Source organism: Lonchura striata, chromosome 3, assembly GCF_050655825.1.
Source record: "Lonchura striata isolate lonStrDom1 chromosome 3, ASM5065582v1, whole genome shotgun sequence".
NCBI classification, from domain to species: Eukaryota; Metazoa; Chordata; class Aves; order Passeriformes; family Estrildidae; genus Lonchura; species Lonchura striata.
In genome coordinates, this window is record NC_140705.1 from 87,804,629 (window position 1) to 87,821,951 (window position 17,323).

Sequence of the window (17,323 nt, forward strand, 5' to 3'; positions counted from 1 at the left end):
ACTGCAGTGTTTACAGGAGCACAAACCCCAGCTGAAAATGTATCAATCCTTGATTTCTGTAACAACACAGAGGTCACAACCGGTCTGCTTACACCAACTGGAGACAAAAAACCAGTAAACCACTTTTTACATACTGTCAAGCGCTTGTTTACTTGAAAAATATTTGTTATCTTACAAAATGCATTATTGTATATAATGTAACACTCCTCAGATAGCCCTTACCCAACACAATCCACTTTCTCATTTTCACATCAAAACACAGAAGGGTTGAAATTGTTAAAGTGGCCTTAGCTGATTTATTCAAGCAGGTCCTGATTCTGCTTTAGCTTTTCCCATTGTCGACTCACAAGCATAAAACCACCTAACAATTTCCAAATTGTGATTCAGCGCTCCTTTATTCCCAATTTACCTATGGCTTTTCTAGTTTTAAAAATCTTTGCCCAGACATAAACCTGAACAGACCTCGAGGAATCTGCAGGAGGCAAAGTGGCCGTGAGGCATGTTTAAACTGCCTCAAGAACCAGGACATGGAATTCTGGCATTCCACGCTGCAGAGAACCACCAGAGAATCCCAGAATGGTTTGGGTGGGAAAGGACCTTAAAGCTCATCCAGCTCCATCCCCGCTATGGGCAGGGACACCTCTCCCTAGACCAGGTTGCTCCAAGTAGTGTCCAACCTGGCTTTGACGGAAACCCAGGTACGTCAAAACCCGCTAGCCCCAAAATAACAATCCACCCCTACAACGCACAGAAAAACCGAGTCCAGCGGATGGGGGGTCCCGCCCTCATGGCCACTCCTCCTCCCGTCCTCATGGAGACCCCCGCCTCCACCCACCATGGCGGCGGCTCCTCCCCCTCTCCTCACGACAGCCCCGCCTTACCCGCCATGGCGGCTGCTCCTCCTCCCCCTCACGACGGCCCGGCCCCACCCGTCACGGCAGCTCCTCCTCATCCGTCATGCTGGCTCCTCACGACGGCCACCGCGATGCACTGTGGGAGCCGCAGCTCCCGCCCCCGCCTCCCATGCCGGGACTACATCTCCCAGTAGGCGCGGCCGCGGCCGCCGCTGGCAGAGCATGCCGGGAGCTGTAGTGCCGGCGCGCAGCACGCCCTCCCCCTGCGGCGCGCACGGAAACCCCGTGCGTACGCGCGCGGCGCTCTCTCGGGCCGCCGCCGCCATTCCGCGAGCAGCGCGGGCAGCTCGCGCTCCGGCCCCGCCGCCCCTGCCCGCCTCGCCATGCAGATCTTCGTGAAGACCCTCACGGGGAAAACCATCACCCTCGAGGTGAGCCGCCGCACCGCGCCGCCCGTGCTTGCCGGTGCTCCGGAAGGCGGGGATGTGCCGGCAGAGCTCGGGATGTGCGGGGAAACGCGGCCCTGCACTGCCTGGAGCGGTTCCGACTACGCGGTGGGGGCCGGAATGGCCGTGGCAGCACCGGGCGTGTGCCGGGAGCACCTCGTGGTTTTTCGGCCTTGCGGGGCTAATTAAAATATGTAGCGCGTTTTGATTCTGTTGTTCTGTTTATAATAGGTTGAACCTTCTGATACTATAGAAAATGTAAAAGCGAAGATCCAGGATAAGGAGGGTAAGCTCTAAAGGCACTTTTTGATTGTTATATATCGATATCAATCGGTATATGTTATATACCTTATTCTATCTTCCAGTCTTGTGGATTGATGTGTGTCTTACACAGATGTAATTCCCTGCAGCAATCTTGATTTTATTACAGCATGCCTTAGCTTCTGTCCCTTAGTAATTCCTGGTTTATGTCACCATTAGGCATCCCTCCGGATCAGCAGCGGTTGATCTTTGCTGGGAAGCAGCTGGAGGATGGACGCACACTGTCTGACTACAACATTCAAAAAGTGAGTAGGAAAGGCAGGACACAGCAGTGCAGTACCCAGGAGCTGGCACGGGCACAGCTGACTGAGATTCAGAAATGCTGCTGAGATTAAGAAATGTTTCTAATAAATTCAGTGAAATCAAGGGATTGGAGTAGTGTTAATGCTGGGAGCTTGGGATGCCACCTTAATAGCAAATAATCCTTTTAGAGCTTTTCTAAGTAACTGGTACTTGAGATGCACTTTGAAGGAAGAAGCCTGTTTAAATGTTGCAGTTGCCTTGAGAAAGCATTTTGAGTCTATTTCATGTGCTTTACAAACAGGAATCAACCCTTCACCTGGTGCTGAGACTTCGTGGTGGTGCTAAGAAAAGGAAGAAGAAGTCTTACACAACTCCCAAGAAGAACAAGCATAAGAGAAAGAAGGTTAAGCTTGCAGTGCTCAAGTACTACAAGGTAGGTAGAACTCACTCGGGGAGAAACTTGATGGAAACTCAGCTCTCATCAGGGACGGTCTGGGGCCTGTAACTGGTCTGCACAGATTCTGGTGTATTTAGTATTTAAGCTCCTTCTCTTTGCAGATATCCCACGTGTTAAACATAAGACACATGACCTGTTGCAATTAGGCACTTCTGACTTGTACTTGAAGAAGTTTGATGTAGTTGTTGTTACAGAAACTATTATGGCAATTGAAAATACTGAAAATTATTTGAGTCAATTATTTGAGAAAATACTCAAGATTATTGTTGCTAAAAGGTGGAGAGAGTATGTGAGCCATTGCCTGTTTGTCCTTCCCAGGTGGATGAGAACGGCAAGATCAGCCGCCTGCGCCGGGAGTGCCCCTCGGAGGAGTGTGGGGCTGGAGTCTTCATGGCCAGTCACTTTGACAGACACTACTGTGGCAAGTGCTGTCTGACATACTGCTTCAATAAGCCAGAAGACAAGTAAATGTACCAGACAATAAAAATCTGAGCTTCTGTATGGCTGAAGGATTTATTGCTGTGGCGCTGTGTTTTCTCTCTGCTGATCAGTGAGAAAAATCTGTGGACCTTGGAGTGCTGCCAGCCAGCTAGGGTGAAACACTTAGTGCAAAACTGAAGCAGCAATTGGATTTAAAGAATACTGGGGACCAGTTGTAAAAGGAAGAAAACCAACACCCAAACTAACCTTAAAAGTGGTCTCTTTAACATGAGACAGTTGTGCTGTGGAAAAATAGCAACTTCAGAGGTCCAGAGTGGGTCAGTGCTAGAGTGGGGTGACCAGGAATCCTGGTGACAAAATGCAGCCAACACACTGAAACACTGCACAGCAGAACTGGGAGGGGAGGGAGGAGATGGCTCAGCTAATTTGGAACCAAGAGATTGTCATATTTTACCATGCTGGTTTTACACATTTGGAAGTGCTTAGATTTCATCAAATGGTTCAGTTTCATGTTCCAGTGAGAGCAGCTGGTTGTTTGACATGTCAGATAAGCAGAACATTCTGGATATAAAATATATCTGAAGTGCTCTGATTAAGGAACAGGTCGTATGCATCTCAGAAAGTTCATTTAATCTTAAAAGGCCAGCCAGGATCATAATATATGTCCTTTAGTGTTCACATGTTAAAATGTCTTTAAAATCCTGGGTCCCAGGAAGTTGTCTGCTGAACTTCTTTTTCTTCGTAACAGATCATTACATCTCCAATACTGAACTCCAGATTTTTGTCCAAACTCAATCCACAATCCATTCCCGTTTTTATTACCTGGACATCATCTTTATGGTGCTTCAGTGATGATAAACATCCTACAAAGAGGAAAAAATGCATCAGATAGACCACCAGCAGCAGAGCAGAAGACTGGTTTCCTGCCGGATTAATGTTTCACTTTGTGGCTCCACAAGGAAAGCAGGACAATGTAGGGATGGGGGGTGCTTGTAGTTAATAGAAGTCAGACACCAGCTCCTTTTGGCAGGTTGATCTTGTGATGCTCCAACTTGCCTACCAGAGTGGGTGGTTGGAAAAAAGGTCTGGGAAAATACACTGGCATTTGGTGGCTTTCCTCTCCATCCTGGACAGAATTCAGGATTTCTCTAGGATCCTTTGCACTGACTTCCCAGGGAACCAGCAATATCTAAAAATACTAAGCACAAATCCACGTTTTGTGGCAATTCCACTCACCTTTCCAAATAACATCCCTGTTACGGATTAGCTTAAACTTCATTTTTCTGTCCAGCAGCCCTTTGTGCACTCTGCATCCAGCCACTGGAATTTTGTTTTTTCCTACTGTGACAGAGAAGGTGTCAAGAACAGAAGCTTCCCCTAAAATAAAAAAGTAAAGTTGAAGTCCACAGGAATAACAAACTGGCACGAGGTAGAAGCAGGCTGCATTTTTCTACTTGGCATGCTTTAAGATAAAAAAGCAGTTACAGAAGAGTATAAAATTTGCCAGATTTTGAGGCAAAAGTGTATAAATGAAAACTCACCTATTGTAGTCTCCACCACAGTTGGGGGCAGCCTGCTGTTCAGTTCATCTTTCAAGTCTTCTATAAGTTTGTAGATAATGTTGTGAAGTTTAATTTTTATTCCCTTTTTATCAGCCAGCTTTTTGATACTTTCATTGGCTTTTACACTGAATCCAAATATTACACCTGATAAATGAAACAACTGTCAAGGGATGACTACAAGGGATGAGTCTTTGAACAGTTAAAACTGAAATTCTGCAGCACAGGGTACATTTTATTCCTGTCTCTCTTTTAAGGGGGGACCATTTGGCTCTCCCACTATGGCTCATGGACTGCTACAAACCTATCAAAATAAATGACCCCAAAAAGCCCAGAGAAGGTCTCTGATGACAGAGCTGGAGGTATCAAAGCAAAAAATAACACAGCTCATGTAAAGGACACAGATCTCTCTTTTTGAGCTGGAAAACCAACTTGGTTTTCCAAATAAAACTGGAAGTGAATTCTAAATTATTGCCCACTTGTGAACTATGGCAGGTGCAGTGACCTCACTCCCTGCAGCAAGTGAGAATTATGGGGTATGAAGAGCAACTGACTCAGTCCTAGATCCAGTTGCCTCCATGAGCAAAGACAAAATTATTTTCTAACCTGCTTTTCCAGCTTTGCCCTGTGTAAGCATCATAAAGCAGCCTGAGTGAAGAGCCAGAGCTCCACCTTAACACCTGAATTTCTGGCAAGAGCTTTTCCAAAGTCCTGCTATTTCCATGAGACTTTGAGCCTCCCTCTCTTAACCAGTTTGATGTTCAAGGGAACATTTTCAAGATTAACAAAAATTTACCTTATTGATGCTGCTAATTATTATTGAGAAAACAAAACCTGATGGAGGCCTATCTATTTCAGTAAGTCAGTAACTTCAAAACTGTAAAATGATTTTGAAACACCCACCATTAAATGCTTCAGCAAGGCTGATATCATTTTCACTGATATCTCCTATTCCAAAGTAGATAATATCTAGTTTGCATTCATCCTCACAATCATAGCTGTCCAGAATGTTCAGAATAGCTTCAACAGATCCATCCACATCACCTGCACGGATAAATGGAAGTACTGCTGGCTTTGTGTAAGACAGGAATACAACTAATGTTAACTCCACACTGTGCAACAGAAAGTCTTCTGACATCTGTCACTATATTTTGAGTAATATGTTAAAACCCATCCAGAAAGCCTGTTAATTCCAAAAATAAACTGGATACAAAAGGGCCAGAGGCTTTACATCTGCCAACAGTCTGGTCAAGTTTCCAGGTCTTCAACTACAGTCACTGCTTGAGTATCACTAAATGAGATGAAACCAAGTCCTCCTATCCCACTTTAGTACAGAACTGTTATTCTCTATTTTGCTGCTTCCAAACACTTATATTTGTATTTTTTAAAATATCTATATATATTTATATAGGGGTTTATATGTATGGGTTTTACTCAGGAGCTCCTAGGTAAGTGCATTGAGCATGTTAAGTTTTCCTGTTGCTCTGGCCCTGCTGGCAGCTCATCTTCCTGACCAGTGGATGTTTTCTGATGCCCCTGCTCTTATGAGAGACGTTCAATAACCAGTTTTAAACTGATCAAACTTTTGGTAACAGAAACTGTGTTTAGTTTAGAGCTCTGTTTCAGACTGAGCATTTGAGAAGCACAGAACCAAAGGAGCAGCACACAGAGACAGCACCTTTAACTATTAATGAGAGCGTATTTTCATCCATCTCTGTTCTCTCCTTAGGCCTTGAGAACATCAGATGCTTATTGGCCTTGTACAGCACTGCCTTCCTCTGTCTCCAGGTCAGGTGGGCCAGCTTCTGTTGCTTCTTCTCATATTCCAACCTGTGCTCCTTTTGCTTTGCTTCAATAACTTCCAGGTCCTTCTTCATCTTCTCCTGTTGTTCAACATAGGTCCTCCAGGCAACAACTTCCTGTGCCCTTTGCTGGGCAGGAAGACAGAAACATTACCTTTAAAGGACTGCAATTTCATCCTTTTGCATCCTCTCTACAGGCTCACTCATTTTCCTCCACTTTTAACTACACGTTTTGCTGCACAGATGGCAGAGAATGAGACAAGAGCTTTCCCTCCCTGAGCTACCACATGACTAAAGGCCTATATTTTACAGTATCTCTGCATTGCAGAAGAAAATTCTTGTTCATTCTTTCATGTGGTTTTTTTTTTTTCCCACCTCTCACAACACCTATGTCAAGATGTATTTCCTGCATTTTCTTTTTGTCAGATAAGAGTTACGTTTTTCTCAAATTAAAACACTGATCTCCTCAAGTACTGGATTGTTCCAGTGGAGATGAGGACAGTCCAGTAGGGGAAAGGTGGGAAAGAAAGAGGCAAAATGCAAACCCTCATTCCTCTTCTAGTGCATCTAGCTCAGGTCCCTTAATCCCCATGCTCAACCTTTCATGGGATTATCCAGGTGACTAAAAACTCTCACTTATTTTGTTACTCAACTCCTTCCCATCCTTGCAGCAGTGTGAGCTTTTCATTGAACAGTTCTTTCTGTACCTCAGACTCTACTTCAAGGATTTCATCTCCTGCTGAAGGGCATTCCTTCCAGCCCATGATTTCCACGGGCATGCCTGGTGAGGCTGCATCCACAGCTTTGCCGTTCTCATCAAACAGGAAACGCACTTTTGCCCAGGTCTTCCCTGCAACCAGAACACAGCCTTTCCTCAGAGTTCCTCTCTGGATGATGGCTGTGGTGAGTGGACTAGTGAAGAGCAGAGGAGAAAAATAACAGACAACATTCAAGTGAGGTTTCTCCCTGTCTTCATGGCCAGTGTAGGCACAACACAACCAGCATGGATTTATGATCCATCACAGGCAGAATATTCCTACTGGATATTCCTTACTGGAGCACTAACCAAATGTTTCAGCGAGTTAAAAAGCCCCAAAATCTGTACTGTACTCTTCATTTCTGCAGATCAATCCGAAGTCTGACATTTGTGAACCCAAAACAGGATGATTTCACACATTAAGTGAAACCCCAGCAAAAAAACTCCAACTCCAAACAACAAATCCCAACAACCTTGTAGAATTCAGTTCATTTTTAAAGAGGGCAGAACACACCCTGTTCATAGAACCTGCAAAATGGACTAAGATACATAAGGGTAGAATGCCATGTTACACAAAACTAGTCATGAATTTTTTATGTATTGTCTGTTAACTTCATAATTCCTACTTTTTAAAAGACATTTAAAAAAAACACTTGAGTTTTACCATTTTAAACTATTTCCTGTTACAGGATTTTCATTTCAGGGATATGATAAATTTTGCCCCATCAGTTTATAACCTCTTGTGTTGCAGAGAAGTATTTCGAGGCTTTGGCTAGGAACACTGCAAAGGAAGTGTTCTGGCTTTACTTCCTGAGGCACAAGTCCCCTGCACAGTGTGTCTGTGTTGTTACAAAGCGCTTCACTGAAGCTGCAGAGGTGGCACTTGACTCACCCTTTCCCTTTGTCTTTCCGAGATTCAATGATCATCCCCTCCACCAGCCCCGTGGCATCTGCCTTCAGTTCTAACATCTCTGCCAGAGCAACAGTTGCCTCTGCCAAAACCATCAGGTTTTCCCCCTGCATAAAACAACACAGAATAAAGGAAGTGCCCAAGCAAAGTGAGATCAGAAGTTCAACCCTTAGTGCCAAATTCCTCCATTGAAATGTGATGACATTCAACACCCAGGCTAAGACTTCTGGACATCAGACACAAAACTGCTGGACTGAACTACCAGTAGAAAAATGAGATATTATTGCTTGCTGGAAGTCTGAGGCTCATAATACATTTTAGTGTGTTTCAAATAATTCTGGCAAGAGCCAGTAGCACTGAGCTCACGGCAAGATATCAAATACCAGGAAGAGAACTTTTTTATTTTCCAGCTGCCAAATAAAAATGCCTTTCTATGCACATATTAGACACCGATGAATACCACCATTTTTTCTACCACAATCTTACCTTGAGTGCAGAAATATTTACAGCCTGAACATCACCTCCAAACTCTTCACAAACCACATCGTGAGCCAGCAATTCCTTCTTTACTCTTTCAGGATCAGCTTCAGGTTTGTCACATTTATTAATGGCCAGGATAAGAGGAACTAAAAACAGAACACACAAACTCAGCGCCAACCTGACCAAAACCTGCTGCTACCATCACAGCTGCTAGAAAAGGTCAGAGCAAGTTATGGCCACTTAGAACAGATCATCTAACTTGGTACCTCTTCCTGAGCAGTCACTGAGATCTGAGCTACCAGAAGGAAGCTGGAGGAGTTACCCATGTAGAGGAGGTAAAAAAAACCCAAACAATAAACCCCCATCTTGCTAAATATTTGTATTTTAAGATCTTTTGGTATTACTGCAACATTCAGTACATTTTCAAGCATCGCAGGGGATGATGAATGGGACTAGGACAGTTCCCAAGTTCTGTGGATTTCAGTCCAAGGAGGCTTTTTTGAGGGGTAAAAGCATGGTTCCCAAAGCCCCCCCCACTCTGTACCTCCTGCATTTTTGGCGTGCTGAATGGACTCTATGGTTTGCTGCATCACTCCATCCTCTGCTGCCACCACCAGAATGACAATGTCGGTGACGTTGGTGCCTCTTGCCCGCATGGCTGAAAAGGCTGCATGGCCAGGAGTGTCAAGGAAGGTTATCTTTTCCCCAGAAGGCATATGCACTGTGAGCAAATGGTACAGCTTAACATCAGCACTTCACCCAGCTTTGACGTGTTCTAGATCAAGCATCACTCCTTTGAGGGCATTGCAATAATAAAGACATGTTTTAGGCAGTCACGTAATTGTTGGCATGAAGGTCAAATGTGCTGTTAAATCCTCAGGAACAAGAAAGTGTCCTAGGATCTTCCATAACTCAAAATAGTCTAATACCAACTTGTGAAGACAATTAATTTCAAAGTTTTATGTACATAATTACGGCAGGTATTAGCAATAGGCATTTTATGTTATGGTTTCCTTTCTCACCATTTATGTGGCAACATTTTTCCCCAGTGAACTGGCAGCAAGTCAGCCTGCTGTGTGAGATGGAGAGGAAATTGTGTTACACCTGAGCACATGGACTTGGATCATACCAATAAAAGCTCCAATGTGCTGTGTGATGCCTCCTGCTTCCATCGATGCCACCTGGGTTTTCCGCAGGCTGTCCAGTAAAGTTGTTTTCCCATGATCCACATGTCCCAGGATGGTGACAACTGGAGGCCGTGGAGTCAGTACCGCTGGGTCTGCAGGAGGTCTGTAATTGAAGCAAAAACAGGGGCTGTAAATGCAAAAAAAAATTCACTGGGCCATGCCCACCACAGCACTTGATGCCATACAGTCGAGGCTGCCTCCTCCTCAGACACCTGCAAAAAGGAATAGAATAAAAAGAGCCAAAAAGAGAGTTCACAACTTGCCTCTTCACAGCATCTGTGTTTTTTCTTTCTTTTTCCTCTTTCAGTTTTGCTGACTTATACTTCATTCCTGATTTTTGCACAATCATCTTGATGTGGTCTTCATGTAAGATGAAATCTGGTTCTACTGAATCAAGATTAATGTCTGTGTACAGCAGCACTTCATAAATATGATCTGCAGCAAACATAAACACATCTAATGATTACATCCACAAAAACATGTGGGACAAAAAAACCCCAACCCACTTCATCAGACTTTTTAATTACCTTTTTTGTGCTAGTAAGTATTATTCACCAAGCAGTTTTCCTTTAGTTAGATTTATCTAGAAGTTGCCATTAATCTACATACTTGCAGAGAAGAACTTATTGCAGATTTACTAAAAATTACTACTCTGTTAGCTGCCAGAATCTTATCTTCCACTCAGATATTCATAGCTTACTTTTCCACTAACTCCAAAAGAGAAAACAACTGAAACTCATAAAGCAAACAGCAAAGGAATGATTTAAGGAGGAAGGAAATTTGATAAATCTGATCATATGCTCCTTTTTTCGGTTCTAGAGACACAGAACATATTACAGCAGTCAAAAAATCTTACAAGGAGCAATTCCAGACAAGAATTGCTACTCCGAGTTAATCAAAGGACTGTTCTAATGAAACACAAATTGCTCCTCTTATTCCTACTCTGAATTTTGGGCTGAAGCTCTTTAGTCACACGTTCTTAACTCATGGAGGTCCAGCTCTAACAGACCAGGGTGCAGCGTTTTCCTTCTGGAATAACTTAGTCCCTGGGAACCACAGCAACAAGGAGCAGCCTGCATGGATCTGAGGCCTTTCTGCTGGACAGGGCACACAGACATGGCTTCTTCACACTTAAATGTCTGGCCTAGTCATTTGGATGGCCCAGCTTCTTTTCTCTTTAGTCTGCACTGTGTCTCCCAATATTTCCTTTGGGATGGGTCCACAATCACTAACTAAAGCCACTGAGGACATCTTTTCCTTTTCCACTGATGGAAGGGGTGTGACAAATGTTGCTGTTTCAGATCCCAAAGCAGGCTCCCACCTATGTCTTTGCCCATAGCTCGTGCCAGTTCCTCAACAGTCATCTTCTGCCTTATCTCCACTTCACCTCTTGTCAGGGGAATCTTCTTTTTCTTCTTTTTTGTCTCCTACATGGAATTAGACACATAGACAGGAATATAAACTAAGAAATAACAAAAACAATATTAAAAAGACAACGGTTTCAAGCCATATGAGATAAACACATCTTCTTTACTATAATACCAATTAATTACAATTCATGAATGAGTTAACACATTATAATGAACATTTCAAATGTACACCACACTACCTACAATCTTTTTGCATTTTTAATTTTTCAGAACAAGGACAAAAAACAATTGTCCTGGCTTGTAAGATAAGCATCTATTCTATTGCCATCTGTTGGAGGTTGGGCAGTTTTCTTATCTCTTCCAAAACCAATGTCTCCCTCTGGGGAGATATCTTCTGTTAATGGACCATTGAATGACTCACTGCATGACCGGTAAAGTTATATCATTCCTTTGTGGGATGCTCCACCCAGAGGGAGGAGCCAAGCATTCCTACATGCATAAAATCAGCATTTTTTGGGACGCCAGGGCAGCCCCTTTGCTGGATTCCCAGAGGAAGACAGGCCCAACTACTACCAGACCCAGACCTTCAGAGAAAACTCCACCCTTCTACAGATCACCGCTTCAGCAGCATTTCATCTGCCACTCCAGGAGGAGCAGCCACCATTTAACTGGACTATTACCAACACCCTCACTCCTCAGGGTGTCAGGTTTCTGACTCTATCAATAGTTTTGTTTGTACTAATTACATTTTTTTAAAAATTATTTTTTTCCTAGTAAAGAACTGTTATTTCCATTCCCATATCTTTACCTGAGAGCCTTTTAATTTTGAAATTGTGATAATTTGGAGAGAGGGCGTTTACCTTTTCCATTTCACAAGAAGCTCTTGCCTTCCTTCACAGACTCCTGTCTTTTCAAACTAAGACACCAATAAAACCATTTCCATTTTTGTTTGTAGTAATTTTCTCCAGTGCCAGCAAAAATTCATACTACTGGTCTAAGTCAGCATTTGAGAGGGAATAGCAAAAAAAATTATACATTAAGTACACTTTGTCTTATAGATTTATAACAACTTCTCTATACTCAAGAATAAAGCTCTTTTTTCTTTTTTATTTAAAATATTCAAACTGAGCTCTTGTACTTCCCACACAAACCCAGGAATTACTGTGTGTCCTTAATTACCTCCTTTGTGGCTAGATGCCTGCACTGTGATAATGCAGCACTGATTAATCTGTGCTTTGGCGAGAGCTGTGCATGCAGAAGGAGGGACCCCATGGGATGTGCAGACAACTCCATAGGCTTCCATTGTGCTCCACAAACTTTCCTGGAGGACAGGGCTCGCAGCTGCCGGCAGGCGCTGCGGAGCTGCACCAGATTTTCAAACCTCAGCAGCAACCCTCGGTTCATTCCTCACTGTGAACACAAAGCACATGCTGAGATCAGCCTCGAGGCTCAAAGATCATCCTTCTCAGGACAAAATGTACAGGAATATAAGGCACAAATACTACGCTTCCAAACAGGCTTTTTAACACTGACAAAATGAAATCGTTTAGGACTGTTCCAGTTTTTTCATTTCATTCTGTGCTTCACTATTCTCCACTACTCCACTGCAGACATATGGATCTACTGAGGGCTTATAGATCTTTCATTTTTCTCACTGATCTCTGATAGAAACCATTAATTCCCCCATTGCAGGTTCTTTGACATCTCCTACAAAAAACCCACATTTGCACTCCTCATGCTATACTGACAGAATTACACAAGTGTCAACCCACCTCTCTAAGCCAGCAAAACACACCTGCAAAACGCCCTCTACCTGAGCATTTTAAGACAAAAGCACCACTGAAAGACCACAGCACAGCAGTGACACCAGTGCTGACGTGTGACGTGTGGTCAGAGACCTCCTGTGAGGCTAAGCCCTGGCTCAGCAATTAGGCTTCTGTCAGATCATCCCACATCTTGTTTTAACCATTTTAACTTTGGTTTGAGTAGTTTTGCCAATTATCCCATACAACAGCCTCTTCCCTGAGCTTCTCCTTTTGCTCAGAGCTGCCTCTGCACCACCTATTCTTCCCCAGGGAAGCTGTGGCTGCCACACCACAGTGTCCAAGTGTTCCTTGGAAGTGTCCAAGGCCAGGCTGGACGGGGTTCCCTGGGATAGTGGAAGCTGTCCCTGCCCACAGCAGGGGTGGAGCACGATGGTCATTAAGGTCCCTTCCAACCCGAACCATTCTGTGATTCTGTCCTGCTCAGGGATGGACTCTGTTCCTTCCATGTCCTCACTCACAGGTGTCCTTGCCTCACTCTCCCTGCAGCTCCCAAGGCAGGGAACGCCCTCGGTTCCTCCCAGAATGGCTGCGAGCCCTTTAAAACCCCCCTTGCACCCGGATACCTGCAGGAAGCGAGCGCACGACGAAGTAACCAACCCAACCCAGCTATTTTGGTGGGGTTTTTAACCCTAAAGAGAACCTTAAAGGGGCTGAATCGGTAAAATCGAGGGAGCCGCGGAGCTGCCACAACACGCTGCACACAAACACACAAACAACACAAGGTCAAGGCGGCACTGGCCCAGCTCCGGCAGCAAAGGCCACGCCAGGCTCTGACTGGAAAACCCTCCCCGGTCCGGGGACGGAGGAGCGACACTCCCGCTCCTGCTGCTCTCCTGCACATCGCTCTGTCTGATTATTACCTGTCAGCTACAGCCCGCCCTCCTCGCGGGGGCAACGCCTTTCTCCGAGCCCCCTTGACAGCCCGAGGAACGAAGGAAGGAATGAGATGGAAAAGAGGGAAAGGGAAGGTAGGAAGGGAAAGGGCCCCGCGTCCTCCCCGCGCCTCACGCCCGGCGCGCCGCTCTCCGCGCACGCGCCGCGAGGGGGTGCGAGGGAACCGCGCAGGCGCAGCTGCGACCCCAGGGCTGCCCGCACGGGGGTGGGGCCCCGCCGCACGCAGGCGGGAAGTGCCCTCAGGGGCGGGGGACGCGACCCCGTCACGGGACAGACGTTGTCTGAGCTTATGCCCATTCTAGGGTTTTGAAACTTATTTTTGAAAACATCTAGTTGTCTATCTACACACTTAAATCTGTTTTACTCCTTCCCGCCAGGAGACGGTGGCTTCCTCTCTGCAAAGCCCTGCCCACCCACATGCAATCTAAAGCTTTAACGCGGCTGGTTTTTAAGTCCTCTCTAATTTGGCGTCTCTAAAACAGTGCCACTTAAAATACAAGATGAAGCTCTACAAATGAAAAATCCTTAATGTTACCTGGTTAATGCTAGTTGTAAAACCCAGAGGTAATCCCAGGGCTCTGCCCGGGACAGTGCTGATTCTGTGACGATCCCTGTCCGGACACTAAATTGTGTGTGCCAAGTAATGACCATAATTTCTTTTACATATATCTGAACTGTGTGTTTCACGCTCTTTGCCCATAACGTGGGACCTGTGATAGTTGACACACGTGTTTTTCCACATGTTTCAAGAGCCATAACTATGTGTTTTGCTGCCCTCAGTATCTTTCCTACAAGTATTTGCTCATTTATGATGCCGAGTGTTGAGGAAAAAAAAAAAAAAAAGCATTCTGCATTTCAAAGGTGGGGTACTGACACCTTGAAATGCACAGAGCCCTTGAGTGTTTCTCCACGGGTAAAATAGTCTCAAAAAGAGATCACAGTTTAAAAAAAAAAAAAAAAGTAAATACCAAAAGCTATGCAAAGCACATTAAAAGCAGCCAGTGTTCTAGCACAGAAGACTTGCTGGGAAGGAAGGGCTGGCATAGGGCCACTACGCGGGCAACGCATGCTGGGACTGCCTGGGACTAACCTGAAAAACGTTTTAATGCAAAGATAGACTTAGCATGCGAAACAGTCATCAGAGTTTACTGCAAATCTGCTTTTTGAGTTGATTTTCCTCTGGATGCTGCCTGGAAATCTTCCTGTGTGCTGCTGTAAGGCTCTGGGAATTAGCATGGGATCGTATGTCTCTTAACCACAGTCATACTGTTTTAATTTAAAGCTTATTACAGATTGCCCGTTTTTCTGAAGGGTAAACTGGAAACAAATAATCATTGATGTCATAGGTCAGGGCGATGGTTTGGGTTGCAGAAATATTTTCCAACTGTGTGGCCATTACTGTTTGGCTTTGTCCCTTAGTGGCAATTCCTGATTATTATTTGTTGATTTAAAAAAAATACAGATGATGCCGTTTTTGTTTATTTTGTTAATGTATTGAACTGTGCGGGAGGGGAGGCTCAGCTGGGATGGAGACACATTACATCCACGGTGCGAACCGCAGGGGCCGCTCCGCAGGAAAAGGAGCGCGAGTGCGCTGATCCGCCCGCTCCCCGCGGCAGGACGCGGGCGGGCGGGGCGCGATGGCGGCCGAGCTGCGGGAGGCGCTGGAGCGGCGGCTGCGGGACCTGGGCATCGCCACCGTCATCGCCGAACACCCCCAGGTACGGCAGCCTCCTGAAAACCCGGGAATAAACCCCTGCCTTGCCAGCGGGGCACAGCGGGATCAGGGCGGGATGAGGTCCTGCGCCCGCGGTTTCAGCGGAAGTATCGATGTGGAAGTTCTCGCAGGGCCTGCCAGAATGTCTGGGGACATTTTTTTGGTCGCTTTGACTCTGCTTCCAGATCCACCCCCATTCCCCCGTAGTCTGAGAAGCGGCTTACCCACTCCTTTTCCCTGAAGAGCGCGGCATCCAAGACGCTTTCCAAACTTCTACTCGCTCCCAGTTACAAGCCACGTCATTCATTCCAAGAGTGTGGAGTTCCAAACGAGAGCGCTCCCAGCACTGCCTTCAAATCGAGACAGTGCTGCACACACGAGACAGAAATGATTCTGGAAGTGTGCGGGAGCAGTTTGTCACATTTTATTTGTGTTCTGTTAAAATTCCTTCATAAAAGGGTACAGCTTTTAGGCCAAGTAGAACATTCAGCATTTTCTAAATATTTAACAAATGATACCTGCCAGCACAAGACTGTAAGTCTAATGGGATATAGAGTCTGACACCGCACTGGTGCTGTTTTCCAGGTGTTCACTGTTGAAGAAATGATGTCCCACGTCCAACACATGGAAGGAGGTCACAGTAAAAACCTGTTTCTTAAAGACAAAAAGAAGAAAGGGTTCTGGCTGGTGACCGTCCTGCACAACAGGCAGGTCAATTTGAACGAACTTGGTAAAAAACTGGGTGTTGGAAGTGGAAACCTAAGATTTGCTGACGAGAACGCCATGCTGGAAAAGCTCAAAGTGGGTCAGGGCTGTGCCACGCCACTCGCCCTCTTCTGTGACCAGGGAGATGTGACGCTGGTGCTGGATGATGCCTTGATCCAAGGGGGCCACAAAATGGTGTATTTTCATCCAATGACAAATTCTGCAACCATGGGCTTAAGCCCCGATGACTTCCTGAAGTTTGTGAGATCAACAGGCCACAAGCCCATCATCATACACTTTGATGAAGACATTCAGTAGAGGAAGTTAATTTTTCTACAACTACTCATATATTTTGTAGAGCAAAACTGGTGAAAAAGCTCATTACAAATAAAACTTGAAAAAAATGGCTTACTCCTTTTTCATTTGTTTCAGTTATGTAAGTTTGTATTGTATAATCTGGTGAGAAAAAATACTTCCTTTCAGTTATTAGGTTAACAGTGTTCTTCAAAAGACATTTTGCAATCTACCACTAAGTAGCTAGTAAGTAGAAAAGGCATTATTTAAATACTATTGTAGTCTTTATCAGTAAATGGATAAAACTAGAATTTCACAGGGCATGGGACTGGCCTTGAAGATTTAAACTTGACATCACTAGGAAAGAACAAATTCCAAGTTCTAGAACACTTGTCAATACCCCCAGGACAGAGTGACTGTCCCTGTACCCATTTATGCCCTACAACACACTGCCTTCTTGTTATTCTTTTTACTTTAAAAACCAATTCACCTACACTACAGGAAATGCATTTGATTGTCATTTTTAAATCATGGTGTGCTGCACACAGAAGCAGCAGAATCTCCCTCAAGTCCAGTAAACATCCCATGGCAATGAGCATTCCCCAAAACCCAAAGCCAGGGCAGCAGTGAGTGAGGGATGGAATCTGAAGGTGATGGCCGTAAAGGCTTTTGGATGCAGCCCAAGGAAAATGTCAGTACAAACAATGCCTCCAGGGCAAGAGCATCAGCCAGAGGCTGGGATGAACTGAAACCAAAACTACAGGAGCATGAATTGAAAACATGTAAAAGGATTTGTGATCTTGGGTGAATGAACATTGACTACTTAACTGAGTAGGAAAAATCCTCATCTACAGTAAGGCAGGTTCCTCCACTCAGCCTTACCACGGTTTCCTTCATCTAAAATGATCTGGCACCTGTTCTCAGAGCTCTTAGTAACAGAACCCTTCACCATCCAGCAGTTTTGGTTCTCCACCTCTGATAGACACAAACCAATCCCATCTAGCCTGGGAGTCATATCCAGTGGGAAAGAAGTGACTAAAAAATGTTGTAGCTGTAGGAA

General features: G+C 44.9%; 3 protein-coding genes across 4 annotated transcripts; 2 read left to right on the top strand and 1 right to left on the bottom strand.

Moving 5' to 3' along the window:
- Nucleotides 1-1,143: 1,143 nt before the first annotated feature.
- On the top strand, nt 1,144-2,833 carry RPS27A (ribosomal protein S27a). Its single transcript, XM_021537691.4, has 5 exons — nt 1,144-1,285; nt 1,532-1,586; nt 1,781-1,866; nt 2,166-2,297; nt 2,640-2,833. The coding sequence occupies exons 1-5, from the start codon at nt 1,238-1,240 to the stop codon at nt 2,787-2,789; spliced, it is 471 nt and encodes a 156-aa protein (XP_021393366.1). The 5' UTR covers nt 1,144-1,237; the 3' UTR covers nt 2,790-2,833.
- Nucleotides 2,834-3,371: 538 nt separating this feature from the next.
- Nucleotides 3,372-13,680, bottom strand: MTIF2 (mitochondrial translational initiation factor 2). 2 transcript variants are annotated; one of them, XM_021537689.4, is made up of 14 exons: nt 13,514-13,680; nt 12,007-12,237; nt 10,779-10,884; nt 9,721-9,892; nt 9,400-9,560; nt 8,815-8,991; nt 8,277-8,416; nt 7,773-7,897; nt 6,831-7,035; nt 6,000-6,252; nt 5,225-5,365; nt 4,304-4,468; nt 3,999-4,139; nt 3,372-3,625 (listed from the first exon to the last, which is right to left on the bottom strand). In XM_021537689.4, exons 2-14 carry the CDS (start codon nt 12,229-12,231, stop codon nt 3,456-3,458), a joined length of 2,181 nt encoding a protein of 726 aa, XP_021393364.3. In that variant the 5' UTR covers nt 12,232-12,237; nt 13,514-13,680; the 3' UTR covers nt 3,372-3,455. The 2 variants fall into 2 exon arrangements, with proteins under 2 accessions (XP_021393364.3, XP_021393365.3); XM_021537690.4 differs by lacking the exon at nt 5,225-5,365.
- Nucleotides 13,681-15,164: 1,484 nt separating this feature from the next.
- On the top strand, nt 15,165-16,375 carry LOC110474342 (prolyl-tRNA synthetase associated domain-containing protein 1). The gene is made up of 2 exons (XM_021537692.3): nt 15,165-15,268; nt 15,850-16,375. The coding sequence occupies exons 1-2, from the start codon at nt 15,188-15,190 to the stop codon at nt 16,285-16,287; spliced, it is 519 nt and encodes a 172-aa protein (XP_021393367.2). The 5' UTR covers nt 15,165-15,187; the 3' UTR covers nt 16,288-16,375.
- Nucleotides 16,376-17,323: the final 948 nt, after the last annotated feature.

What these genes read in the sequence shown, in the direction of transcription:
- RPS27A (XM_021537691.4), top strand. Translation starts at nt 1,238, where the DNA reads ATGCAGATCTTCGTGAAGACCCTCACGGGGAAAACCATCACCCTCGAG. An exon ending in GAAGATCCAGGATAAGGAGG is followed by an intron (nt 1,587 to 1,780) that starts GTAAGCTCTAAA and finishes TGTCACCATTAG; the next exon opens with GCATCCCTCCGGATCAGCAG. An exon ending in CTGACTACAACATTCAAAAA is followed by an intron (nt 1,867 to 2,165) that starts GTGAGTAGGAAA and finishes CTTTACAAACAG; the next exon opens with GAATCAACCCTTCACCTGGT.
- MTIF2 (XM_021537689.4), bottom strand. Translation starts at nt 12,231, where the DNA reads ATGAACCGAGGGTTGCTGCTGAGGTTTGAAAATCTGGTGCAGCTCCGC. An exon ending in AACACAGATGCTGTGAAGAG is followed by an intron (nt 9,561 to 9,720) that starts GCAAGTTGTGAA and finishes CTTCAATTACAG; the next exon opens with ACCTCCTGCAGACCCAGCGG. An exon ending in CAGGGATGTTATTTGGAAAG is followed by an intron (nt 3,626 to 3,998) that starts GTGAGTGGAATT and finishes TCCTCTTTGTAG; the next exon opens with GATGTTTATCATCACTGAAG.
- LOC110474342 (XM_021537692.3), top strand. Translation starts at nt 15,188, where the DNA reads ATGGCGGCCGAGCTGCGGGAGGCGCTGGAGCGGCGGCTGCGGGACCTG. An exon ending in TCATCGCCGAACACCCCCAG is followed by an intron (nt 15,269 to 15,849) that starts GTACGGCAGCCT and finishes GCTGTTTTCCAG; the next exon opens with GTGTTCACTGTTGAAGAAAT.